Raw genomic sequence first — 27,069 nt, forward strand, 5'->3', positions numbered from 1 at the left:
ATTGTGTCCTGGACCTGCAGGCCAGCAATTTTCCCGATTATTTCCAGGTTTTCTGGAGCTCTAGGCAGCCTAGGGCACAAGCTCACAATATTATCTACTCTAGATGGTACTGCCACGATATATAGAATCCATCGGGTTTCGTGGTGATGAACGTGACGTGCCGGGAATCAAAATAAAAAATGATCGCGTGGTGCACGCTTGAAGTTAACCGGGGAAAAAGTTAGGCGCACACACTAGGTATAATGATACGACCATGTGCGGTGCATCTGCTATGTTCTTCTTGCGTGAACCGAACCCTTTTTGCACTATTAGTAACCTTTTAACCTTATCTTAAGAATGCATGAGTCGTTGTACTGAGACGTCAGATTGCCGTACTGACATGAAAGTTGCCGTCAAATCGCTATCAGAAAGTTTGACCCCGCAGGCTCGGGACAAAAAGGTAGAAAAGGCACGTGGGTTAGCTTGTGTTTTAGAGTTGAGAAGCGCAAATATTAGGTGCACTACCCATAGCTCCCATAAATAGTAGGGAAGCAGAGCCGTCCGGGTAATTCTCTCTCGGGGTTAGCTTCTACTGCATCTTTAAATTTGCAATGTGTTGTCCAACGCCAACCTGGGCCCGTTTAGATCGCAACTTTTTATAATATTTGGAACTTTTTGCTACTGTAGCGTTTTCGTTTGTATTTGACAAATTTTATCTAATCATGGTCTAACTAGGCTTAAAAGATTCGTCTCGTGATGTACAATTAAACTGTGCAATTAGTTATTTTTTTTTACATACATTTACTGCTCCATGCATGTGTCTCAAAATTGATGTGATGGAGAGAGAGTGTAAAAATTTGGAACTTTGAAGTGATCTAAACGGGGCCCTGGATCTGTAATCGCGTCGGGGCCCTGGATCTGTAATCGCGTCGTCGTCGATCATCTACCCACGTTTAGCTTTGCTCTAGTAGTGCATTGTTAATTTTTCACGTACGTTCCTGTTGTCATCACAACACCATTAGATGAATGTCATGGCAACTGTTATACCCCCTCCGATTCAAATTGTAGATTATTTTGGCAAATCTAGATATATATAGATTTTGATATGCATCTAGATACACACTATATCTAAATATATAGTAAAAATTATATATCTAGATTTGGCAAAACGAAGTACAATTTAGAACGGAGGAGTACATATTTAACTTAGCACATTCAAGTCTCGTATTTATCACTACAATTTAGAACGTAGGTTGGACAGAACAGAAAGCCGGTAGCCACATTGTTTGTGCAGAAACTGTAAAGGATCTCTAGACCGTCGTGAAGTCGTAGCTCGGATTTAAGCTAGTACGCATGTGCAAGGTGTCGTCAGCGGGCTTGAATAGTATGCAAGGCAGCTAAGAGATTCCGTCGCCGATCGGTTCGCGCGGAGTGCAGTGCGCACGTGGTGACATCCTACAATGTGAATGCACGCCTGCGTGTGGCGTAGATCCGTGAGAAAGGTAACATCGAGGCATTCATGCAACATGCCATCATTGCATTACAAATCGTCAAATCAACAGGTCCGATCACACGTGAAGAGGAAGAAATCTTATTACAAGGGGGGCCCCGTACCTGGTGCAGTCTGCAACCCAATCCAATCATATCCAATCGCGACAAAGTTCGTGCGGGTGCAGGTTTGATTTTACCGCCGAGACCGATCTACTCGCTGCCAGGGCCGGAGGTAGCCTTGGTCACGCCGGTGAAGACGACGCTGGTGCCGAGCAGCTCCGTGCCGACGGTGGCGGTGAAGGTGTCGTAGCGGAGGAACAGCTCGACGACGAAGAGCCTGCCGACGAGCACCACGAAGTTCTTGCCGGGGCACTGCTTGTTGTCGACGCTGGGGCTCTCGGTCTCGCGGCCATTGGACCAGTACACGTACTGCAGCAGCTTGCTGCCCTCGTCGCCGACGAACCGGTCGGGCACGAACTGCCCCGCCGTGGAGCCGAACACGCGGGCGTCCTTGGTGGCGCACGGCTGGTAGCCGAACAGCATCTCGCCCTTCTTCACCGCGAACACGCCGTCGTGGCTCGCGATCTCCAGGTCCTTCTTGGCGTGCCCGTACTGGAACTTGACGGGCGGGTCCAGGCGCAGCGACTCCCACACCACCGACTTTGTCAGCTCCATCTTCTCCACCGCCGCCAGTGTCACCTTGCCGCCGGCCTCGGCCACGGCGCCGCGGATCTCCGCCACCAGACGCTCGTGGAGCTTCTCGCCGCCGTTGGCGATGTTCGCCAGGAGCCCCGGGAAGAGCACCTTCAGGCCGCCGTAGCTGTTGAACGTCGTGGCGAACAGCAGGTTGTGGCAGGCCTCCTCCCGCGACAGGCCCAGGCCCTCGGCCATGTCGAGCGCCTGCTTCCCGGCGGTCGAGTAGTACTTGTACAGCGCCTTGTAGTCGCCCTTGACCAGGAAGGGCGGGAGGTGGAAGGTGTGAAGGAGCGGCTCCTCGAGGATCATGGGGAGGCCGATCGTGACGAGGGGGTGGAGCTGCCAGATGAGCCACTTAGCGGCCTTGGTCGGCCCGCCGCTGCCGAGGTCGGTCGACGAGGGGCGCACGCCGAAGTAGGCCTCGCCGATGAAGTCGAACGACGTGACGTCGTTGAGCTTGTTGAACTCGGCCTTGCCGGCCTTGGCGAGCTCCGACTCGACGGTGGCGAGGAGCGACGAGAAGTTGGAGCGGAAGGTCGGGATGACCTCGTCCTTGCGGGAGAGCAGGAGGTTGAAGAGCATCTGCTTGACCTTGGTGTGGGTGGGCTCGGACGGGTCCAGGTACGAGCACACGCGGTAGCCGCCGGTGAGCGAGGTTGAGGGCATGTAGGTGCCCGTGAAGAGGTTCTTCTTCTCGACCTTGTCCATGTCGAAGAGCACGGGGAAGCTCTTGGCGTCGAGGACGGCGACCACGCGCGGGTCCTTGGCCATGAACGGGCCCGGCGGCACGTTCATGCGCACGACGGTGGAGCCGTAGCGCTCGACGCGGGACTCGAAGTACTTGTCCTGGCCCTGGAAGTAGTAGAAGTCCAGGCGGTCCCGCACGGCGCCGATCACCGGCAGCCCGTAGCTGCCCGGCACGGGCTTCGGGGCGCCGGACGAACCCTGATCGGAGCTCGCCATGGCCGGAAACTCTCTGGCTGCCCGGATGCTCACTTCTAATCGATCGATCGGTGCTCGCGGCCGCTAGCTTCAGCACAATTTCCTCCCCTTGCTTGCCACGTACTCTCTTCGCAAGGTTTTGAGGAGGGAGGAGAATGGAGAGGATGTGGTTTGCGTCTTGGGTAGCGCAAGGAGCGGGGGGTACAAATAGCCCCGGCCGGCGTGCGGGAGGGAAGGCACGGCAACTAGCACCACGTGCGCTTGCGCGGGTACGTACGTGTTCCGCATGCCGTGCGTGGATCGCAGATGCATGGCCAGATCCGGCGACTGTTCCGACAGCGGCCGGCGAGGATCTCGACGGGGGGCGGATCGCGATCGCCGGCTGGCACGAGGTCCGGAACGCTGCCTGCGCCCCTCGCCGGCGCGTGCTTCCAGCGCGCTCGCTTCGTTGGCTCTGCTCGCGCGGTGCGGTGACCGGCCGCGAGGGCTGGCGGGGAACGCGCGGGGCACCCGGAATACGGGGGCGGGGGACGCGAATTCAACCGAGAAAAATCTCAAGTTGACGGCTGCAAGTTATGGCGAGGTATTAAGGAAAGGTCGTGGTCGATCTTCTAGAGCTAAAAAATCGGGGAATCTAATCCCGCACCGTAACCTAAAACGATCCGCAACAGAGAAGCGGCCTGCCATTTATTTGACTTTCTCAGCCGGCCTCGATCTGCATGCGCAGATAAAAAGTAGTAGACGACGCGCCATCCTCGCATTTTCATTCGGGTCTACGATGTTTTTTTTCCTACACTAGTACTATTCAAGGAAAGACAATTCGTTCCTGAAGCAGCGGGTACATGGTTTTTCTCCGGACACTTGCAAGAAAGTTCAGAGGCGTCAATCGCGGCCTTATGCACACTGGCTGTTGCTGATTGCAGGTGTTCTCGTTGACGTAGATGTTTGGTCACCGCTATGTGCTAAGTGTTGGCACAGGATCTAAGCACGGCATCCAAGCTTGTGTCCACGGGCACGGGCTGCATCGGATCGCCAGTGTGTTGATGGGCGACGGGGCGATAGCTGGGAGACGGAACTGAAGCTGCAGCTGATGAGGCATTTCTGGTTCACCCTGCATGTGTTTCAGACTTCAGTAGAGGGTACGATATGGCTGCAACGTTTGATACAGAATGCGCTACTGGTCGGCTGAATGCATGTGGCGACACGTGACTGGACTGGTGGGGATGGTGATGTAAACTTATATTTTTTTTCTATGCATCAGTATAAAACATATACGGTAGGGATGCGTAGCGTGATGCGCCGAGCAACGGGATATGGCAGCTAGCGCTAATGATCGGGAAGGCGTGATTTCCTGTGAAAATAATTTTTGATTTGATTTGCTCGTATCGTAACTTCGTAAGCGTATACATGCATGATCTATACGGACACATTTTTGTGGAGTCTACTGTTGCTGCGATTTTTCTTTTGGGGGAAAGATCAACTCGCACGTTTCAAAAAAAAAAGATCAACTCGCATGCTATGTACGTACGTCTAGCTGGCACGCTTTTTTTATTTATTCAGCAGAGAAATGGACCCCTTCTCGATTGCGAGACGGCAACGGAAAAGTAGTGCGCAAAACAACGTGGAAAATTGGACTTCTTTTTTGTGGCTACAGGAAAATTGGATTTTTATTATTACTAACAAGGCGACTAAACGTTGCTAGAGACGTCGTCACACTGAAACGATCTCCAACGGTTTGTCATCCCCACATGCACGATACATGAGCACAGAGCAATAACCCTCTTTGAGTTAATCTAAAACTGGATGTAAATGATTCTCTTGTTAATCATCAATGAACAGTGATTACATATTTATATGGGCTCAAACGAACCAACGCGCAGGGTCACGCCCCTTCCGAACATGCCTCTGTTAAGGACGCATCCCGTCATTAGCAACCGCTAATGACGGGATTAACTGACCAGTCCACGTGTTAATCATGTGGTTAATGCTAATTTCTAACAAAACCTATGTGCAACTCCTAGATGCAGTACGATTATTACACATTTACACTACAGCGTTCTAGCAGAATTCCGAAGCGATACTGGCCTGAAGAGTAACACAAGCAGTCAGGGAGGTGCCCACAAGCATGCATGCCGGTTGCCATCCATCACATTGCAGTATCTCTGATTCGATCTCATTGTTGGAAGTTGCAACCGAACTAATTGTCTCCGACTCGATTTCATTGTTCTTGCCCAACTAATCATGCACAATGTTTTGTACAACTTAACTAGCTAGCTGATACGTGTTGAGTATACAGGAGGAGATCGAGCAATGTCGTGGCTCAGTTCAGTGCAGGGGGCGACTGCCCAGCAAGCTGTTGGAGGAAGGGGAGCTCCGGTCGCTGAACCACCTCTCCTGCACGGACACGGGAGACTCCGCCGCGCCGCCCTTGGCAGCCTCTTGCGCGGCCAGGGCGTTCGCCGCGGCCCTCTCCCTGTCCGTCCGGCTCCTGCCGGCGCCCCACGACCTGTCCGTGCCGCGCGTCGACGCCCCCGACGAGCAGATCGACGACGACGTGGACATGCACGCGGCGTCGTCCGCCGACGGCGCCCACCCGCTGCGCTGTGTCTGGTCCAGCTCGTCGGCGACCTCGGCCATGGACGGCCTCATCTCGCTGTGGAACGCCAGGCACCGGAACGCCAGCTCGGCCACCTTGTGGATGGAGGAGAGCGTCCACGCGTCCCGGTGCGGGTCCAGGTACGGGTCCACGATGTCGTCCACGCGGCCCCTGCCGATCCGGTCCACGGCGAGCTGCGCCAGGTTCACCTCACTGGGCGCCCGGGTCAGGTCGACGGCCTTCATGGCGGTGATGATCTCCACGAGCACGACGCCGAAGCTGTACACGTCGCTCCGGTCGGAGAGGTGGAAGTTCTGGTGGTACTGCGGGTCGACGTACCCCGGCGTGCCCTGCGGCGCCGTGGAGATGTGGGAGGAGTCCCCCAGCGGCGCCTTGCCCAGCCGCGACAGCCCGAAGTCGGCGACCTTGGAGTTGTACTCGTAGTCGAGCAGGATGTTGCTGGACTTGACGTCGCGGTGGTAGATGGGCGGGTTCACCTCCGAGTGCAGGTACGCGATGGCCTTGGCTGTCTCGGCGGCGATGCGGAGGCGCACCGTCCACGGCATCGCCGCGGGGCCGCGCTCCCGCTGCAGGTGCTGCGCCAGCGTGCCGTTGGGCATGAACTCGTACACCAGGATCTGCTGCCCCTGCTCGATGCAGCAGCCGAGGAGGCGGACGAGGTTGCGGTGGCACACGCACGACACCAGCTTCACCTCGTTCATGACGCAGTCGAGGCCGGCGTTGTCGCGCTGCCGGATCCGCTTCACGGCAACAAGGCGGCTGTCGCTGAGCCGCCCGGCGTACACGGTGCCGTAGGCGCCCGTGCCCAGGCGCTTGGCGTCGGAGAAGCCGTCGGTGGCGCGCTCGATCTCGCGGTACGAGTAGAAGGGCACCGCGCAGGAGGCCTCCGACAGGAGCCGCTTCGTGCTGCGCTTCGTCCGGATGGACGCCGACCGGCGCTTCAGCAGCTGGTACACCACGCAGGTCACGCCCGTTACAAGGGCACCAAACACGATTCCTGCAAAAAATTCATTTTACACTCGAGTGTGAATGTGTGATGCTGTAACTTGTGAGAATGCTGAAAGCTCGAGCTCGGAAAATGAGGCCCAGCTCAACCTGGGCTGGTTTCGGGTTAGCAGAAAGAGGCCATTGATGGCCCTGCTGAATCCGGAAAAAATTATTTTTACCTTTCTAAACTTTAGGTTGAATCTGCATTTCCTCCATAGACAATAAAACTGCCTGTCTGAACTCCTTAAACTCGTGATACCACCTCCCTGGCTGGTTTCTCTCAGTGGTTTTGGTATTTTTCTTTTATGTTTGTTTTGGCTGAATTTTTAAAAAGTTATAGTAAATCACAAAAAAATCATAGAATAGAAAATTTAATTTTTTTGACTCCACATGAGTTGATCTATGCGGTGAACATATGATATAATATAATTTAGTAAAAATATTTTGCTGTACTTTTAGATATATACTTTTCTGTAATTAATTCATAACTACAGTTTTCATGGTCCAATTATGGTGAAATTTTTATGGTGTGCTAAGGATTATATTCTTGATCTTTAGTAAAAAATTCATGCTCATTGGATCATGCATGCTTGAGCAACTAAAGAATCTCTAATATAGCTTGGAATTTAGTTGCTCAAGGAAAAATGATCAAATGAGCATAAAATTTTTACTACAACTGAAGCATATAATGATTACCCACCTTAAAAATTTCACCATAATTGGACCGTGAAAACTGTAGCTATGAATTAATTACAGAAAATTATATATCTAAAAGCACAATAATTTTTTGCTAAATTATATCATATCATATATATGTATTCATTGTATATATCTACTCATGTGGAGTCCAACAAAATTGGAATTTTCATTTTATGAGTTTTTTTATTTACTATGATTTTCAAAGATTCAGTCAAAATAAACATAAAAGAAAAGGAGCAAAACCAATGAGAGAAATCAGTTAGGGAGGTCATATATCCGGTATCGCGAGTCTAAGGAGTCCAGACGGATGGTTTTATTATCGAAAGTTTAGAGATGTAAAAAGGACTTTTTCCTTTTATTTGCACTACACTATCCAGATAATTTGGGCCTTTTGCAAAAGCAAAACAGATAATAGGCCCGATTAGGTACTGCAGTGTAGTTTGACGTTGGGGCATATAAATGAATCTGAGGCCCATGACCTTTTTGGTACTCAACAGGCCGTCTGGCTGAATGTGTCATGGGCTTGACATTATTTGCGTTCTCTTCTATAGTTTTTGAAAGGATTCTGTCTAAATATTCAAGCTAAATTTGTCGGTGTATTCAGTCAAATAATTCTACGTATCTGAAAGATGCTAATTTTCTCAATGTTGGATGTGCTGTTTAATTACATGAGCCTCCACCTCCACATATCATGAGATCTAAAGTCTTGGGACTTTTCAGTGAAGTTTGCTACTAATATGCATTGACTTGAGCTCAGGAATTATTACAGTGTTATTAGGTCAGGGGGCATGCAAAAAGGCTCTTTGTATCCCACCACCTCCGCTAAAATAATCTACGGGACCTGGTGTGGGACTGAAGCTAGGCGAAAAGACATTTTCTCTAAGACAAGAAAGAAGTTCTGATATGTGGATATGGTGTCGTGCAACTACCATTGCAATATGCTAAATATCAATTCGACCACATTTAGACAAGCTTAGGTATACCAGATATATTATTTCGAATCATGAGCTATTCAGCTAGTTGTTACGAGCAACTTATATTACCTGCCACAAGAAGGGCGATTTGGATCGTCTTGCCACAGCCTTCTGCTAGGTTTCTTGAAGGATTACACTTGGCAGCTGAAACTGAAACCATTGAATCAAAGTGTGAGATCGAAGTAGCCACCGGAAACAAAAAACAAGGGGGTACATGGCAGCAATGCCAGAAGCAATGGGCTGGATTCATGCCACGCGGGTTGTGTATGCATTATAACCATCTAACCCGGTGCCATGTACCATCGGTTTTCCCCCTGACACACACACACATAGAGTCCCCAAATCCCTTGCAGGTGTGCGCTTTCCAAGCCAATTTGTTTCTTTCTTCAATGACTAATCACAAAATCTACTAATCCACCAGTGATAATCATTTTTAGCAGCCAATTTTGAAGTACGTTATTGAAACAGCATGAGTGTTCATTGACAGTAGGCCCTTTCAGAAATATACCAACAAGAACGGAGGCAGAGATGTTCATCAGCCAGATTTTTCCTAGAAAAGTTGGGAGGCAGAACCTCTCGTGGTTTGATAACTCAAAAAAAAAAACACTTTTCGTGGTTTGATTAACCGTGCCTGCCTGTGGTTCATCTAAAAAAAGTGCACGTGGTTTGCTGAGACAACGATAATTATACGTCGGATCCAATGGTCCAAGCCATTCTGGTGCCGCGAGCTGGATGCGGCATCGCGCGGAGTCAACCATTCTAACAAAATCGCTAGCTCGCATGATTTGACTGACCAATTCAACCGACGACGCACGAAACCGGGGAACTAATAATTAAACAGCAATTAATTGAGTAGCGCGCGGCGCACTGACCTCTCCGGCAGCCGGTTCCGCCGGCGAAGCCGTCGCCCTCGAACCCCTCCTGGCACTCGCACCGGAACCCCTGCCCGGCGGCCGGCGTGGTGAGGGGGGTGCAGTTGGCATTGGGCGCGCAGCTGCACGGCCCGCGCATCCACCACTCCAGTTCCATCACGCCCAGCTGGACCGCCAGCACCGGCGCCGGCGCGTCCCAGTAGCTCGCGGCCGACACCAGCCCGGTGCATTCCGAGCCGAGCGCCCGTATCTTGGTTTCGTTTAAGAAACGGTTGCCTATGGGCGAGACGCAGCTGAAGTTCTCGGCTTTATTAGCGCCGTGGAAGCAGTGGGACGAGGCGTTGAGGTAGGTCGCGGGCGGGACGCCGCAGTTCATGGTGCGGTCGTCGCGGTTGCACGAGCTCACGAGGAGCGTGTTCTGGGGGCCGGGCGCGTAGTTGTCCGAGAAGAGCGCCTCGACGGAGGCGTTGAGCCGGCGGGAGCAGTCCGGGAGCAGGGTGAGGACGAGGGCGCGCGCCGTGACGTTGCTCACTCGCAGGCCCAGCTCGTGCGCCGCCCGGAGCCACGCGGTGCCGTTCGCCTGGTCGCACTCGAGCCATATCCCGCAGCCGGGGGAGAAGCTGAACGGGTACCGCACCGTCAAGCCCCCGCAGCTCCGCGCGCAGCTACCGCTGCCCGCAGCCGCCGCCGCCGCCGCATGCAGCGGCAGGAGCCACAGCAGGAGAAGCAGCGGTGTAGCCGCCGCCGCCGCCGGCGTGCCCCGCCTCATCGGCGTTCCAACGGAGACTCGGCTAGTACTTGGCTGGGCACCGAGCGACGCGCCTCATCGCTCCTTAGCCCAACAGGACAGGATGCTGCGGCCGCGGCGAAGAAGCTTGGACAAGAGGCGGCGATGGGTTTGGTTTGGCTGAGGCGCGCTTGGACAGGACAAGTGCGCTTTGCTTGCCGCCGCGGCTGGCTGCTGCTGTCTTTGTTTTTGGGCTCCTTGCCGCAGAATTCCGCATTAAAGCCGGGGCCATTCGGACCAGCGACCAACCTACTCCTACCGCTACCGCTGCTCCTGCCCCATGGTGTACTGCACACGCAGCACATCGCTGGGCCCCACCGCATGTACACCTCTGCTCCATCTGCATCTACGATCGCTTCGTCTTCTCGGCGTCTTCTTCCGGGGCCGTGTCACGTCGGAGGAGTGCGGAGGCGTCGTCATCTGCCGGCTCGATGGCGCCCGTTCCCACACGGCCCCGTAAGAGATGGCCCCCCTCCCGTAGCGCTCACGGCTCGGGCCGTCTCACATCACGCTGCCTGCCCGCACGGCTGCGCCCGTGGTGGTGGGGGTGGCCGTGGACCGGCGACCCAGACCGCGTCCGCTCCAGTTCCATCCCACCCTCTCCCCACACATGTTGCCCACCAGGCCACCACCACTTGCCAGTCCGCCCGCCAGCGCACGGAACGCGGAGCCGACCTCATCCATGCCGAGACGACAGCCACGGTCAGACCAGACCGAATGGGAGAGAAGAACCGGCAGCAATTGGAAAATCTTTCAAGTACAATATATGGGGAAAAAAAACTAATGCGCCGACCGCGGAGGTTCAAAAGTCCTTGCGGCATCTTAGATTACGAGGTGAGTTGGGTAGTAGCAGTGGTTAGATTACCAAGCAGACCAACGTTACCAGATTTAGATGAAGCTAATGCTGCTACTCCGATAAAACGATGGGGCAACAACCAAGCCCCTGTATGAAGACTACGAATCCTTTCAAAGATGTTCAAGCTCATTGCTGCTGCTGTTATGAGTTCAGCATGGAAGCTGAGGCAATCTGCTAAACTAATCTTGCTCAGAGATGGCCATAGACATTCACCTACGAACGATGGAGGCCGGAACTTTATGGTTAGGTCCTGTTTGGAACCTTAAAATTAAATTCCATTCTAATAATCATAATTTAAATATAAATATATTAAATTAATATAATTATATACGGAATAAATTTGTATATTATTCGCGGCCATACAAGGAAGATACTTATGTATAAAATCAATTTTCATCTTCAATCTTATAAATTTAGGAAGTTAGGAAGGTTTATATCTAAACTTTAAAAAATGGTGGTATGTCAAATTCTAAGCTAAATAATCTAATTTATTAAGTAGATTTTAATTCCTCCAAAATAAGAGGATCCAAACGACTCTTTAATCTAAAAACAAAATCTTGCTCACAGCGATTTCATGCATAGAAGTTTGACAAAAACTCCGTAGCACAACCTGAGAGCATATATCCATGTGCAATGTGGAAATTAAGGAGTAAGGACATAAGATGGACGCTCATTCCGATGAGGTGTGCCTATTTCAACCAAACCGTGAACATGTCCCAGATAAGTGATAAAATAGTTCCCCTGACAGCCTTAGATCTTGAATTCTTGAGCGCCAGCAATATCTTCATACCCTGCCAAACTTCAGTGTACATTCCTCGGCTTAGTCAACAATTCCAGCTGGTTCAACCAAATTTGCGTAGAAACAAGCCTACACAGAATCAGTTGCATGGAAACCAAAAACAGCATCTATGCAAATGTGTGATTACTAAAAATAATCAACAAAGATGCACGATGACTAATGTTTGCTGGAGACCAAAAAAAAAGGGACTGCCAGACTGAAGTATAAGATGCTTGCTCAGCTGCTTCTGGTATACCACTGGTATCATTAATCGGTCAAGTCGTACATCAAACGGGTCAACCCATACATCAAAATTACAGCACCGCAGAAAATAATGATCCATGTGGTTTTATAATGCAAAAAGGAATACAAGAGACGCTATGGTACAAGATTTCAGTACAATAGTCATCAGTTCAATATCTTGTCAATCAATTGAACTCCCAGCTTGTAGTTGGAGACTTGCATCGCATTGCTTCCTTCACATGGTTCCCCTCAAATTAACATTGTATCGAAAGGCATGAGCATACAACTCATATTTCCAATATAGTTCTTATCTGCTCAGGAGAGTGCTTAACCAATGATCTTGGGTCAGGATAGTTGTTCATCGGATCCATCACTGCCTTATAAATGAGCTCATATGTTTCTGCTAGAACTCTTGCCAAACCATAGCAGGCATCTGAACGTAACCTTGGAACCTGCAGTTGCTCGAATTCAGGCAAGGAACCTTCTGTTCCAGTCACAATGCCATAGAATGCCTTCAAGCATTCCAGAAGCATTTGCGGAGATGTCTCGACAACATCAGCCAGAGGCCTTGCATCATCATTGTTGCCGTAGTCCTTTATGTATGGCATCTTATTCGACAGTCCACATTTCCTAAGAATGCCATCAACTTCTTTATCTACAAGGGCACGAATGTGCGCTTCAATCAGAGAACGCAGGTTGTTTACATAGCTTGTAGCAACCTCCTGGCCCATCAATGGTTCCTGAATAGCTGATAAGCAGTTGATGAGGTAGACTTTGGATGAAGATTCAGCACTCTGCATTTTACATGGAATGAATAAGCGAAGGGGAAATGCCCAAGTGGTGAAGTATAAAATAAGATTTAAGTTTCTTGGGTGAAAAGCAAATATCCAATTTTATCGTGAAACCAAAAGTGAACAATCCATCAGGTTATAATAAAGGTTTTTTTAGTGCGACATAAGAAATACCAGTTTCATCCCTTCTTTAATTAGATTTAACAGAAGAGGTAGAAATTAACATCTAAACTGCAAAACCAATCATGAGATTCGCAAGATGTGCAGTTTCCTCATAGAGCTAGTGTAGGAATGGAAGAAATATTTACAACTTAGCGGTTGAACAATCATAACAGTTTCCCCAATATCTAATAACATTGGAAGAAGAATTAGAATTAAAGTAGGAAATATCAGAATAGTAGTATTGCAACAAGAAGGAACTTTTTAAGGCTTCTTGCACAATATCTATGTTTCATCAGACCATGTGATAAGCAGTTGTGGAAGAATTAGAAATGAAATATGGGAAAAAGAAAGGATGCTGCTTTCAGTATTGCATTAGAAGAAACACTTAAGGGTTGCATGTCCATATTCTGTTAGTTTAAGCCATGCTATAGACAAGATATACAATATGCTCTGTTCAGTGGCTACATATTTTCTAATATGATCTCTTCATCCTATACATGGTAAATATTACAAGTATGCCACTAACCAGAACCGATGTAGATAAGTTCTTAGACAGAATAGCATCAACTGATATTGAATCTCTGCTATTTCCACTAGGATCAGAGCTTGTTCTACCACGCCGAGCAAGTGAACCTTTTGATTTTTGCGCTTCTGCAGCTTGCTCACACATCTGAAAAGTAAGAAATATCAGTAAAAACACCACATGAAAGTTATACTGCAGATAATATCAAATTATTCTGTGAAAACAATAAATGCTAGTCCTGCATGAAATTGCTCCAATATAAGCCTATCTCTCAGTAAGGCTACAACTTTTGTAGAAGCAGCATATATCATCTGTAATAACTGGCTACTTGATACGTATGAACACAGTAACCAAAAAGTTCAGTGAGCATTTAGTTATACTGAAGCAAGATATTAGTTTCTCAGCAACCAAATGACTAGATATATGTTGCAGCTAATTGCTACAAGTGGGCTGGAGCTAGGTGAGAATATTCTCGCTATTATATTTCCAGGCAAGGTTAGTACTACTTCATATAGTGCTATTTTAAAAAAATATATACTCTCTTGAGTTACAATAACTGACATTTTGGACACCGACATGGTCTCCCAAAAAATAACTTTGACCGATACTTTTTGTAGTAACATGTTTGTAAACAAAAGTATACTATTATGAATCTACTCTGATTCAAATCTCCTCATATCATTTTCAAATATTGGAACTCAAAACACACAAAATAATCTGTAATCTAAGTTTGAAAGGTTGACTTAAGACAGCCCCAAAACATCACTTCCTCTGTCTTGGTGGTACTTGTAGCCTAGTCGGCATAGCTATGCAATTAGCTCATCATCATGATCAAATAGCATCTTAAGACATTCCTAACTGGCCAGTAAGCACCCTCCACAAGTCCAAGTCTTCTCTGGCTGTTTCTTTTTTTTTAATTGTGAAGTACACTGCTCGAGATCATTACATTAAGTTTCCATTTGCTTCTAGTCAGCATTACTATTAGTGACATTGATGCATGAGGGTAAACCGCAAAAAGGTGAAGGAGAAATAAATTAAGCAACTGAAGCGTGAAAAAATGCATGAATTCAAGGATAATGAGTACAGGAAGCAACATGTTGTTATCAGGGGCTACTGTTTAAAATAATTCTATAAATCATACCATGGGTAAAATTAGTAATATAATAACAATGTTTTATATATGATAAGAACTCTTTTAGATATTAGCAAGACATTATATTCAACATAATTCTATGACAATTTAAAAGACACGGCAAAATTGCCTCCATACATTTTAGTTGACGGTGTGGTTGCCAAAATACCATAAAAAAAGTTGTGACATTGCCAAAATGGCATCAGCCCAATGCTATTTTTGCAATGTCTTGGGTGGCATTTTGGCAACTGAGTTTCAACATAATGCTATGGTGGCAATTTATAAGGCACACCTGACAGTTGACACAGAAAGCTCACCTGAATTATAGGATCCAGTAATGCAGAAATAACTGGGTCAAAGTTTGGTCTTTTTCCAGAGGCAGGAACCATCATGCTATTGAAGGTATCAATGAGCTCAAGCAGCAAAGATATTCCTTCTCTTACAGCTGGTGGGGGGGAGAGGTCGACTGCAACAAGTGGAGGATATCGCAATAACTTCTCTCCTCGACTCTTCAGGATATTGAAGAATGTCTGCTGCGCTGCATCTCTAAGAGACCATATTGTATTGCACAGTGCAGTGTCTTCGCCCAGCAGTTCTGCTATCTAAATGAGAAGGAAAATATATGTAACAGAAACACTTTTTAATTTACTAAACTCCAAAAGGTAGCATTTCAGACTCACCGTGTAGCCATAGAATTCCAAGGTATTGCTAAGTTTGAAAGAAACTATCAGGCTTGGTTGTGACTGCAAAACTTGCTCAACTCGAACTTTAAATGGCCGACATGCCCCTTCAAATATTCTATCAAGCACAAAAGTTACATCATGCTCTCCTCTGGAGGAATCACCATCTCTTACAGACTGACGTCGAGAAGTTGGACCACTGTCAGTCATTGCATCAGGATCAAGCAAGACGACTATAAGCTCTCTTTCTGATGCCAGGGCCTTCACAAATTAAAGAATGAACACTCAGGAAATGCTAACATGCTATCTAAAAGTAGAGGTGCATGATTTGAAAAGAATGATTAATGTTGGTTTGTATGTCTAGTAGTAAGGGTAGAGCAAGTGAAAAACCTGATGCAGCCAACCCAGCATTTCGCCTACATAACGAAGAGGATCATGGGCATGCACTTCTATAGGTCTTGGGAGCCCTCCAGGTCCTCCTCTAGTAAGAGCACTTATAAACCGCCTGAATAAGGCATGGTGTCTCATGTTGGCCACCTGTAAGTGAAGATAGCGCACCATCAGATATCATTTGAGTAAGTGGTAACTTTTCTATGTAAAAGGTACATAATTACCTCCTCTGCACAATACTTGAATAGAACAGGTCTTTCCTTCAGGCAGCGAACAGCCTTTTTCAAAAGGTCACTTACTTCAGGATTGTCAGTATCACCTAACTTTTTACACTCAGCTTGAACCCACCTGATCAAAAGAATGAAAAAGAAATAACTTGTATCATACTATCATTGTATGCCAGCATGTTCATACCATCTGATGATATAATAATGAGCATATTGCAATCTTACTTATCCTGAAAAGGTCAAATTACAGCACAAATCACTAACATAGTAACATTGCAAATGAGCATTTTCAAGCACTGTACTCATTTGTGTCACAATATTTGTCTAATTTCATAGTAACCGGTGATTCACAATTTGTGTTCACTGAAAAAATCAAGAGTACAGTAACTGCAATATTTCCAACCACTACTTTACTGCTGTGAAACAGATTAAATTTTCATAGCATGATATTCAATAAAGCCATGTGCAGTCATTTCTAAGATCTAGAGCTTCTTTAGTCCATGAGCATGTTGAGCTTGGACCAACACTGTGAAAGGGAAGGATTAATAAACTTAGCACTAAAAGCATGTGGAGTCCAAAGCAGTATCATGAAGAATTAAGAATAAGAGGAATTAAAAAAAGTAACAATATAAGAAACTACCTGCATAATCTTTCATAAGCACCCTCTTGGTACACAGACATCATATCCATAAGCTCCAAACCAGCACGCTGAATAAATATCCAAAATTTGAACATTTTATAAGATTATTCAATGTTGTTTGATAAGGAAACTACCTAGTGGAAGTCTAACTAACTATGGAAAGAAATGTCAAAGCACTGTTGAGTACACTCCATATTTGGCTACAATTAAACCTCACAATTGAGATGTCCTGTTATGTGTTTTTTTCCTTAAAAAATGTGTAGTGCTAGCATTTTGTCTTTTGGGTTTCATGAACATGACAATCTTTATTATAGACAGTTAAGGATGCACTCTTGTACTGTGATTGAAGGGCTCAGAAGAGAATGTGATACTGTACAACTTGTACATCAGATGTCATAAGTTGATTACGGTTTCTGAGAAATCAAGGACTCAGATCTACAAAACTTTGAGGACAAAGAGATGGTACCTGGTGGTGTGTTCGCAACAGGACTTTGCAGTTCGAGTGTATTTCTTGAACATGCAGCAATGCTTTGAAGAATTTCTCATCGATCTCTTCCTCACGGAGTGCAATTATCTATTAATCATTAGCAAAAGAGCAACACATCAAACATTGTGAACAAATATAATCATGATATCCACCTTAAGACAATGGCTGAGGCATCAAATCTAGCAGCAAAATATCTTTAATTCAATTACTTTTGTTCGAATAGGATAGGAAATGGTACCTCTTCATTTGATAGTTGGTAATCCCGCAGGAAACATGACACAATTTCTTGCCGCTGAGTAATAACTTCAAGTTCCTGTTGCATCCTCTCTGTTGTACTAATGATATCCCCAGTACTTGCACTGCAACTGCTCAATGCTTCCTCAATCCTAACATAATTAAAAAGAATATAAAGGAATAGCAGACAAAAGAAGCACACCTTGAGATGAAAAGGACAATTAAGGAATCAAACTTGGGTAGCATAAGAATCCATGTCATGACAGTTTAAGCATTTTTTTTAATCTATAGATAAAATGTATCCAGACAAGCAAAAAAAAATGTTAATCGAGAAACAGAATTGCTAGTAGAGATTGAGCAAGTATAACATTTCAGGATAGAAGCCCATTGCAACTATAGTGCAGACCTAAGTAGCTCCCCTAATTGCATCACCAATACTTAATTCAAAATCCAGCTTATGCTGTGAACTTGTAACAATCAGCCGTTCCTATATATAGTGGTTTACATAGCATTTTGCTCAAACTGATTTAAGTACATCGGGACACAAGCTAATGCTAGGATTCCCGGATGCATTTCCGGGCATGCAGAGCAGAGAAACACACGGGGGAGCAATGGACAAAGCAACTCACTTCTTCCAGGAGTCGTTCAGCGCGTGCACCTCCCCCTCGACGCGATCGAGCGCCTACATGCAAAACAGTAGAGCAGAGCGATCACAAAACAGGGCACGGCGGATGCGTACGGAGGGCGGGCGTACAACACCTCACCTTCTGGGCGGGGAGCGAGGCGTCGAGGAAGTGGCGGTTGATGGAGAGCGAGCGCTGCTCAATGGAGGACTTGAGGTTGCGCCGCGCCTGCGGGGTGTTCTGCACGTAGAAGGTGGAGAGCGCGCCCAGCGAGGCCAGCAGATCCGGGCTGTCCGTCCGCGTCTCCAGCACCTTCTTCAGCTTCCGGGACACCCCCGGAGCCAGCGCCGCCGCCATCCCGTCCGCCGCAGTCACAGGCTCGCGATCGTGACCCCCCGCCTTCCTCCGCCTAAGAAGGGTCGTTCGGGATCTGAGAGGAGTGGTGAGAGAAAGGTCGGCGGTAGCCGGACGCGAGGGAGACAAGCCTTCTGCCGTGTGGCCGTGTGAGCTGGGTGGATCGTTGGGCTAACTTATTAAGCCCATGACAAACCCAATAAGGCTATTCCTTTCAAGAATAGACTGTCAGAAAAGAATAAGAGCCCAATAAGCCCATCAACCACTGTCAGAAATTATCTTTAATTTTTCTATTCACTCCGGTTATAAAAACATTAACTTAATGTTTTCATGACTGGACGGAGTATAAGAAACTACACAATCGTGTTTCTTCCTTTCTCTACGTTGTTTTTTTTTCACCCAATGAACATGAGGGCGAAGGGCACAAACACTCTGAGTGACAGACAGATCTTTTCTTTTTTAGATTTAAGCTGATAGCCCCCATCAAAGCACATTGGACAACTTTTTGGCTAGTCGAAGTTGATAACAATATTTGGCACTTAAGCCCTTAATCCACCAAACAAGAACAACTATTCATGATGGCGTGTATAAGGGATGATAAACGCAGCAGCACAGATGTTCCTCTCCAGAAAACTAAAAGGAAAAGGCAGCCTGTTTACAAGTCACAGCTCATGCTAAAAAATGGCGTGAACTGATGATCTTTGAATATCTGGAATCATGTTTCTGCAACTGCGCAGAGCAGATACAACCAAAACCACATATCCGATGTCGCCAAGTCAAGATTTTTTCCAATGATGAAACTTGGAAGTCTATAGCACAGATCTGACAATATCATTCATGAGTCCATCTCCACAGGTTCTGCAGCTGTATATGATAGCTCCTTGCCCATAATCACTGCAGTCATCATCAACTTACCAGCATCAGGAAAATCCTTGTGCTGCATCAGTACTTCCTCCACTGACAAGCATTTGCTCTCCAAACCCCTCGGATGTACATCCTCTTTCTTCACAGGCAGAACATCTTCAAAAGTGCCATCATACACCACAGAATCCGGGCTATAACACAGCCTGGAAGCTTTGAAGAGGACAGTTCCTTGAAGAGATTCTTGTATGACTTCGTCGCTCCAACCTTCCGACATGGATGCCTCCGAAAGCTTCACCCAATCATCCTGGTTGGTTGCATTCATCCAGCATGCCTCAAGAAGGCCTCTGTTGGAGCTTCGGAACGATGAGCTTGTCGAAGCAAATACTTCAAAAGCTTTAAGGGAGAGCTCTTGGTCTCTCTTCAGGCACATGTCAATCAGTTCTGATGGATCAAGCAATGTCGTTGTATATTTGACTTGAGCATATTCTGGATCATGCTGAACAATTTCTTCCTGCACGGGAAAGAGAGGGGTTCAATTATTCTGGTCTGCTATGATCACCCTAATTAATTCACAAAAGACAATGATACTATGGTTTCAAACCCAGATTTTAAGAATTGCCCATGCCAGGTTAGGGCCTCAGGGGTTCATAACCCAAAAAGGTTACATGCTTGCTCCCAGTATAATCCCATTCACTTTTCATACAGTCCTCAATTTTTCTTTCAAACATCCAACAACTCTCAATCAATCTAATGGCCTCCAGGGTCTAAAACAACCAAAAATTGCTCAAAAGTAACAGTCTCACTGGAAGCTATAATGCTGTTGGTACCCAGTAGGATTAAAGGATTTTCGTCAGGATTTGGAAACCTGATGTATACCCTAAATGTGAGCCTGCAGGGTTTCCATCTTGTACAGCTTGGATTTGATTACTCACACTACATAAAATAGAGCTACTATCACTCAAACTAAAAATGTAGTTTGAATACTCAAACTAATACGTTAAGATATATCCATGGTGTCATGCATTTAGATCATGAGGCCGCACGGATGTCGACCTATTGCTGAGTTGATTCTGGGCTCCCAGGAAGCAAGAGGATGACATTTTTACAGTGATGGGACTAGAACAGAATTGTTAAAAAAAATTGTTATGCATAGGAAAATTCACCTGAAGTTTTAGAATCCGCAAGTCTGCTTCTATCCGTGCAACCTTCGCTTCATAGTCAATATCCTTACCTATTTGTTGATGAAAAATATATCAGGAATGCCTTATCAATAGAAGAGAAAAAAAACTAGATCGTCTGCATTTAGTGCAAATAATGATGCAAGCTTATGTTCAGTCCTCTAAACTCTAAAGTTCTCTACTAGACATCAGTAACCAAGCATCTCTTATTCTGCAGGAACTTCAGTAGAATCAGGCTGATTTTCTTGAAAACTATATGAGATTTTGAGTAAGATGTCACAGGAAGCATGGAAGCATGTGAATTAACTTTGATAACCACTAACTTCTGCATGGAATGTCTTTCAAAAAAAAAACATCTGCATGGAATTCCTCACGCAAACTTTGCAATAGATAAGCTAGCATTTTCCATCATCCAGAAGACAATATAAGTATATTTTTCCATAATGCCATAAATTTATGCAGAGAATATGACATGTTCCTGAATATTGTTTCAGCGCAGAGTATAACATGAAAGTAGGAATAAACAGCTACCTGCTGTTGCAGCAATTTTAGAGAGATAAAGAAGACGTCTTCTTTCAGCAAAGGACAGTGGCTTTCTGCTGGTTGTGACACTAGCATCTTCATCAGGACTACCATGCAGCGCATAGGTATGAAGAGTCTCAGAAGCAGATGAGAACTGATTTAAGCATATCTCATGAAGCCACAGAAGATCACTCCGGTCTTTCAGAAAACTAGCTAGCTCTTCCTGGAATTCTTCACCCAGCCTTAACAGCTTAGAGTATTGTCTTCTGTTGACTAGCTCTTTAAAAACAAAGAAACTGAATCCCCCATGAGGCCCTACACTGTCATGCTGCAACAAGATGAACATTAGAACCACTAGCCTATAAACCCGTGCTCCCGCACGGACTAGTTAGAACTAATATAAAAGTAAGACTTATAGCTAATAATTATAATTATCTATCTCATACTCTCTTTCATCTATTAAATATTCTAACACAATACTCTAAAATATACATATTTATCATTATCTGGTTGCAATAGGTTTATTTAGTAACATTTTTTTACTTTGCATCACACCTCCATATGTGTTTAATATGTATTTAATTGAACCCTTTGTTTGAACTATATGAATAACATGAAAAATTAGTATTCTTATCTCTTTCCTCATACATGAATACATGGTGACACATATCATGAGTAGTATTTTTATATAAAAAATAACATAAATATTATATTAATAATGATAGAAATAGTAATTTAGAATTTTATATTGGTGCACTTTAATATTTTATTATAATTATATAATTTAGATTCAGATTTATGGGTTACTTTAACTTTTAATAATGACATAATTGGACTTATATGCAAATTTAGGGGGTTATTTGCATTTGGCATAGGTGGATAATTTACATGAAGATTAGGGGGTTACTTTAGATTATTTTTTAGAGTGGCAGAGGTGGGTAATTTAGATACATGTTTAGGGGGTTATTTTAGATTATATTTTATAATGGCAGAGGTAGGTAATTTAGATACATGTTTAGGGGGTTACTTTAGCCTATTTTCATAATGGCAGAGGTGGGTAATTTAATGGAAAAGATAACAGATCCAATGGCTACTATGATTAGATTTGTCGGATTGATGGCTAGATGTTTCTGATTTTTGTGAAAATTTCTAGAATTTCTCTAATTTTTTAGAGTGTCCACATAGGATCCTAGGTGGCTTCATGTGGTGGCTTCAAAAGAAGCCTCCAGTTAGTAATAGTAACATGTCCTAGAACATTTCTTAGTATAGTAGAAGCTAGAAAGGGAATGACCTATTCTTTTGATGCTAAACCATTGAGCTAAAGTGCAACATGTTTATGCCCTGCAGCAGAAAAAGGTGCCTGGAATAAATTTCAGACATGGTTGTGATATTATACCATTAGGCTACGGAGGAGAACTGAATCATTGAGGTCAGAGCAGATCTGCCACAGTGTTTGGTAACCTTCATGCCGTTTTGCTGTTGCCAAAATTGGAGAACTAACATCTCTAAATATAGATTCTTTCAGATCCAGATTGTCTGTACCATCTCTTGACTCCTGATATATAAGGAAAAGATATTAGTTGATCCGTATGAAGCTCAAGAAATTCTACAACTACTGCCTTAAAAACCAGAAATTCTACAAGTACCAAAGGGGAAGGCATCAAGCCCTATACACCAACATGTAAGAAAAATTGACAATCATCAAAATAGACCTTTGCCACACTTCTTTATCATTCCAGTAGAAAATACTTTCTTTTTGCCCATTATAACAAGCTAAACACTTAAGACTTACCCAGTTACACTCTTGGCAAATCACTGTATCATACTCGTGTCATCAGAGGTTATTATGAGTCAAAGGCCAGATAATGAATAATAGACAGAATCACAGAATGAGTATTGTGGAAAATAATCAGAACTAGTCAAGCCTAAAATCATCAAATGAAATTGGAAAGCATGGATTCAGTATGAAAGCATGGTCACCTGAATACTAAATTTAGCTATAACTTTTGCGGTCTAATCCTTTACAGCAGTGCTCGTCGCTTAGATAAGCTATGCTCATATTAAACAAGTACAATATTATCCAAGTGAACGACAGACAAATACTAATCAGGCAAAAAAATGAAATGACAGAACAGGCAGATAAAGGGGCAACACCAAATTGCAAAAATCTAAACATTATCACAGCAAAGATGATTATTAGGAAATCAGTTATGCTTAGCTAAACCAAACCTGGTATTTGTCCTCCACTATTTGTTTAGCAACGTTGTAGAGGGATCCGAGAAGTTCATCTCTTCGCTCACAATATTCTTGGACTAGCGCGCCATGTTCATCCCCACGTTCAAACTTGGCAGTTAAAAGACCTATATATGCCTCCAGTAGAATATCTGTGAGTCCCTCCAGCTGAGACCATAGATTAAATTTCATTGACATGTCTGCAGCTCCTGATTCTCCCAAAAGCTCCATAACAAATGTTGCCAAACTCCAGATTCCAGACCGTACGACAGGGTGGCTGTTCCATGTTATCAGTCCTTCAGGAGAAGGATACCACTCCTTGTGCTCCTTCCTGTAGTGCAATGCTGCATGAACTAAGGTGATGCAAGCATTTGCTAATTCAAGTGCACGTTGCATCTGAACAGAAGGGTGTTCTTCTCTACTAATGATGTATTGAAGCTGATGAGATAAGCAATAAAATAGATCCTCTATCTCAGAAACTCTACTGTAGAACACTTCTGCATTATCGCGGTCCATTAAGAGAACTGTGTTTCTTCGAGCTTTCTCACCAACCAACTGAATAAGGTTCCATAGGGCACCAGTGATTTGGGTTTTTAACTGAGGTGATAAATGAGTACTTGAGCGTTGCTGGATAAGAGTATTATGTAATTCCCTAAGCTGAATCATTCCAGAAAGTTTTTCACCATGCTCCATGATGATTAGCATTGCAGCTCCTACAGAATGAATAAATTGCTTGTTTAGTCCAATAGAAGTATAATAAAATAAATCAGCAATGATTAAATTCAAAAAACAGAATTGATATTTCTTGTTGCATTGTCACAGTAGTCCTACATAATGTTATCGTTATTACGTTCATGTAAAGCAAAAGGCTACTCATTAGTGTGGTATCATATGGAATTGACTAATAATCAGCTTATATGAAGCTCCTGTAACGAATTAATTGAGAAGATATCAAACAAAAATGATGGTAAGAGTGAATCCATACTTTGCTTTGAAGCGAGTTCTTCATGACACTTTGACAAGACAAGAAACTGGAGGAATTTTTCATGTTTTTGCTGCTTCTCAACAAGGGATGAAACAATTGTTGAGGCAAGAAATTCAGCTTCTCTGGTTGTTGTCCAGTGTTTAGCTAGTGTGTTTACAATGGATTTGCTCATCCGAACAAATATGTTCATCTCACCCTCTTTGTCAAATGCTCCTGCGGCTCTAAGCTTTTGAAGTGCCTCATTAACTGCACCAGAGATTATGAAATCATGAAATAGCCGATTCAGTAGTATTTCCGACTCTTCATCAACCACAGCCTGCTGAGCTATGCCAGTTAATGTGGGCCTTTGCCTCTCACCAGCACTCCATGCCTCAGAACTAACTCTCCTGGGAACAACACCGGCACTGAGGACTTGAGTTCTTCTTTTCTCCTCAGCAACTGCTTCATTACAACTACCTTTTCGTGACAAGCTGCGCTCTGGTGGTTCGACCCCACCAACTAATACAGCCTTTTCAGGAATCGCCCAGACTCCTGCCTTTTCTGTTAGAACAACCCAAGCACCTTCATCTCTGTCATCAGCTGATGGGATAACGGAAGCATCTAGGACCTTTCCAGCATCCCAGGGCAGATCAAACTGATAAAGTCGGGTGGAACCTCTCCAATATATGGCCACTGTTGCTGTTCCATCACCTGACAGGATGATTACAGAACCAGAAGGCTTACCACCAGTTTTTAGCCTCATTGAGAACAAGAATTCTTCATCCTCTACTCTAGCCTTAGGAATAATCACCTGAGAAGGAGCTTTTTTCTCCAAAAATCTTTCAACTTTAACAGCATTATCTTCAGATGAGAACTTCTGGTTAGGTTTGTACAGCATCGTTAGAAGTGAATACTGAGTGTAGTTTGACCCACTAACCCTATCTTTGCAAAATGTAGCAACAAGAATGCTAAATTCCTTCCCACGCTCATCTATCTGCATGTCCAAAAGCCATACATTTTTCTGCCCAGCTATATCTTTCTTTATGCTCACATCCCCATCAGTACCAACAATTTCCTGAGACCCTAATTTTTTTATATCAATGTCATGCAAGAGCGAGATACTCCAACATTGCACCTCATTGTTTGTCAACAAAAAGAACTTCCGATCAGAACCCTCAGATGAGACATAATTTGGTAGCCAAGCCAATGACCTTCCACCATTACTTTTCTGAGAATGATCGGCACCACCATCTCCTAATGTATCTCCGTGGACTTTTTTTCGACGAATTCCTTCTGGTGAACACTGGAACAACCACAAAGCACCGGTAGGCTCAGAAGCTATTGCAATACACTCATGAGTGCCTCCTGGAACTGCAGCTGCAATAATTGAATTAAACCTGAAACGATCAGATGCACCATCACTTGCAGACACCTCACCATAACCCGGTGAGCTAAGAATTAGACTCTTATTAAATTCAGCATAGATGTCAGGCCAATAAGCAACTGCTTGTGTTCTTTTGTTGCAGAGGATAACACCAGTAGAACTTTTTCTATACAATATCTCTCCACTGTTTCTTGTTGATGCACCGCTACTATGCCATCTCATTATACAAACTGCCCACTGAATACCGGAGAGGGATTTCACGTCTTTGTATCCAATAAGAGAAGATGGAACATCAAGTACTAGACAGTCTTTAGCAACAGAAGCTGAGTAGTTCCAGAAAAAAAGCTCATTTCCGCATATCATCCACGCAAGGGATGTTTCTTTATCAATGCCACCAGCAAACATGCTCTTGCCTACAAGAGATGCACAACAGTTATATATGGTTCAGTAAGGTACAAGCAAACTATTATCAGGGGAAATAGCAAACGTGCATTGAGTTGAAATAGTTACCAGAGAAATTTTTCTGTAGAAGGCTGGCTTGGGCATTCCGAACGACTTGGGGAAACTCTGCTACGTGCACCGGTTGGATCTGGTCCGAGTCACCAACCCTGTCAGTTCGCTTCGATGTTGAAATCCTGGAAATTTGCAGAAAGTAGAGCAAACAGAGCTCAGTTGCCTGACCTAAACGTGCGAGGCTGCTGGAAATCTAAATGACGAAATCATAGATGCCCGCGCCGCACTTGCTTTTCGCGCCCTCAATTAGACACGGACATTCGAAAAAATGCGATGAGTTTGGTGAAAGCAAAGCAGCTGCAAAGAAAGGGGTACCTAGCGAGGAGAGAGGAGGAGGTCCATGGGGCCGGGGTGCCGGTAGCAGGGCGGTCGGAGATGGCGAATCCGCGAGGCGATGGGGAGTGGGCGGGAGCAGCAGGTGGAGGTGAAGGGGATGCCTCCTCCCTGTCCCTGCGGTGGAGGAGGTGGGGCTTCCTGATCGCCGGCGAGAACATCTTCGGCGGCGCGGCGGTTGGGCAGAGAGCACCCTCACGGCCTCCCCTTCTCCGACCAGCCGGCCTCTCGGTCTCGGCGCTCTCTCCGGTGGGCTAGGGTTTTACTAGAGTTTTTGCTCTGCGAGTGTGTTTTCTCTCTTTTTGCGCTTTGCCCCCTGCTTTGCTTAGTTAGAGTGGGACACAAAAACAGGCAGGTTTTTCCGAAATGATCAAAAACCGGGAGAACGGTTTGAACGTTTGAAGTCAGGAGCAAATCTGACTGTAAATTACTTTTCTAGTTTCGTGAGAAGTGAGATTGTGCTTGAAGATGGTACATGTATGATTGAGTTCCATACCTCTTGAGTTGAGGGAACTTCTAACTATATAATCTAATAAATAATCTTAACCTCTTGTTTCTTATTTAAAGTCTTTATTAATCCTAAAATCCTACTAACGAGGATGTAGAAGAAAGCACTTCCTTTTCTCTTGGGTCCCGAAATATGCTTGCAACCTTAGCAACTTTGAGTATTTATTAAGACAAGCTTTAGCAAAAATGTAAATAATATTTGTAAACTTGCAACAACGTTTCTAATTTTCTATGCACAATGAACACAGAAGTAACGACAAAAGTTCATAGCTTCATCCAAGAGGTTGAACTCTCATCGACTTTGTTCCAAATATGAAATATCACATTTTCATACTATTATATATTATTTTACTAAGGGCTCTTTAATAAATATATAGAGAAAATACATATATTTTACTTATGAGTTCC

The 27,069-nt window shown here is 45.0% G+C and overlaps 4 protein-coding genes across 4 annotated transcripts; all 4 read right to left on the bottom strand.

Moving 5' to 3' along the window:
* Positions 1-1,477: 1,477 nt before the first annotated feature.
* On the bottom strand, positions 1,478-3,282 carry LOC112876533 (allene oxide synthase 2-like). Its single transcript, XM_025940663.1, has one exon. The coding sequence runs from the start codon at positions 3,127-3,129 to the stop codon at positions 1,681-1,683; it is 1,449 nt and encodes a 482-aa protein (XP_025796448.1). The 5' UTR covers positions 3,130-3,282; the 3' UTR covers positions 1,478-1,680.
* Positions 3,283-5,259: 1,977 nt separating this feature from the next.
* LOC112876529 (wall-associated receptor kinase-like 14) lies at positions 5,260-10,250 on the bottom strand. Its single transcript, XM_025940658.1, has 3 exons — positions 9,258-10,250; positions 8,455-8,535; positions 5,260-6,722 (listed from the first exon to the last, which is right to left on the bottom strand). Exons 1-3 carry the CDS (start codon positions 10,024-10,026, stop codon positions 5,434-5,436), a joined length of 2,139 nt encoding a protein of 712 aa, XP_025796443.1. The 5' UTR covers positions 10,027-10,250; the 3' UTR covers positions 5,260-5,433.
* Positions 10,251-11,896: 1,646 nt separating this feature from the next.
* LOC112876340 (conserved oligomeric Golgi complex subunit 6) lies at positions 11,897-18,322 on the bottom strand. Its single transcript, XM_025940429.1, has 11 exons — positions 17,952-18,322; positions 17,817-17,869; positions 17,192-17,339; positions 16,933-17,040; positions 16,467-16,534; positions 15,824-15,947; positions 15,600-15,746; positions 15,210-15,470; positions 14,847-15,131; positions 13,401-13,544; positions 11,897-12,715 (listed from the first exon to the last, which is right to left on the bottom strand). The coding sequence occupies exons 1-11, from the start codon at positions 18,165-18,167 to the stop codon at positions 12,209-12,211; spliced, it is 2,061 nt and encodes a 686-aa protein (XP_025796214.1). The 5' UTR covers positions 18,168-18,322; the 3' UTR covers positions 11,897-12,208.
* Positions 18,323-18,683: 361 nt separating this feature from the next.
* On the bottom strand, positions 18,684-26,456 carry LOC112874847 (nuclear pore complex protein NUP133). Its single transcript, XM_025938406.1, has 8 exons — positions 26,137-26,456; positions 25,819-25,943; positions 23,946-25,721; positions 22,958-23,673; positions 22,125-22,283; positions 20,738-21,056; positions 20,192-20,259; positions 18,684-19,539 (listed from the first exon to the last, which is right to left on the bottom strand). Exons 1-8 carry the CDS (start codon positions 26,313-26,315, stop codon positions 19,000-19,002), a joined length of 3,882 nt encoding a protein of 1,293 aa, XP_025794191.1. The 5' UTR covers positions 26,316-26,456; the 3' UTR covers positions 18,684-18,999.
* Positions 26,457-27,069: the final 613 nt, after the last annotated feature.

The sequence above is a fragment of the Panicum hallii genome, chromosome 9, assembly GCF_002211085.1.
Source record: "Panicum hallii strain FIL2 chromosome 9, PHallii_v3.1, whole genome shotgun sequence".
In the NCBI taxonomy this organism is placed as follows: Eukaryota; Viridiplantae; Streptophyta; class Magnoliopsida; order Poales; family Poaceae; genus Panicum; species Panicum hallii.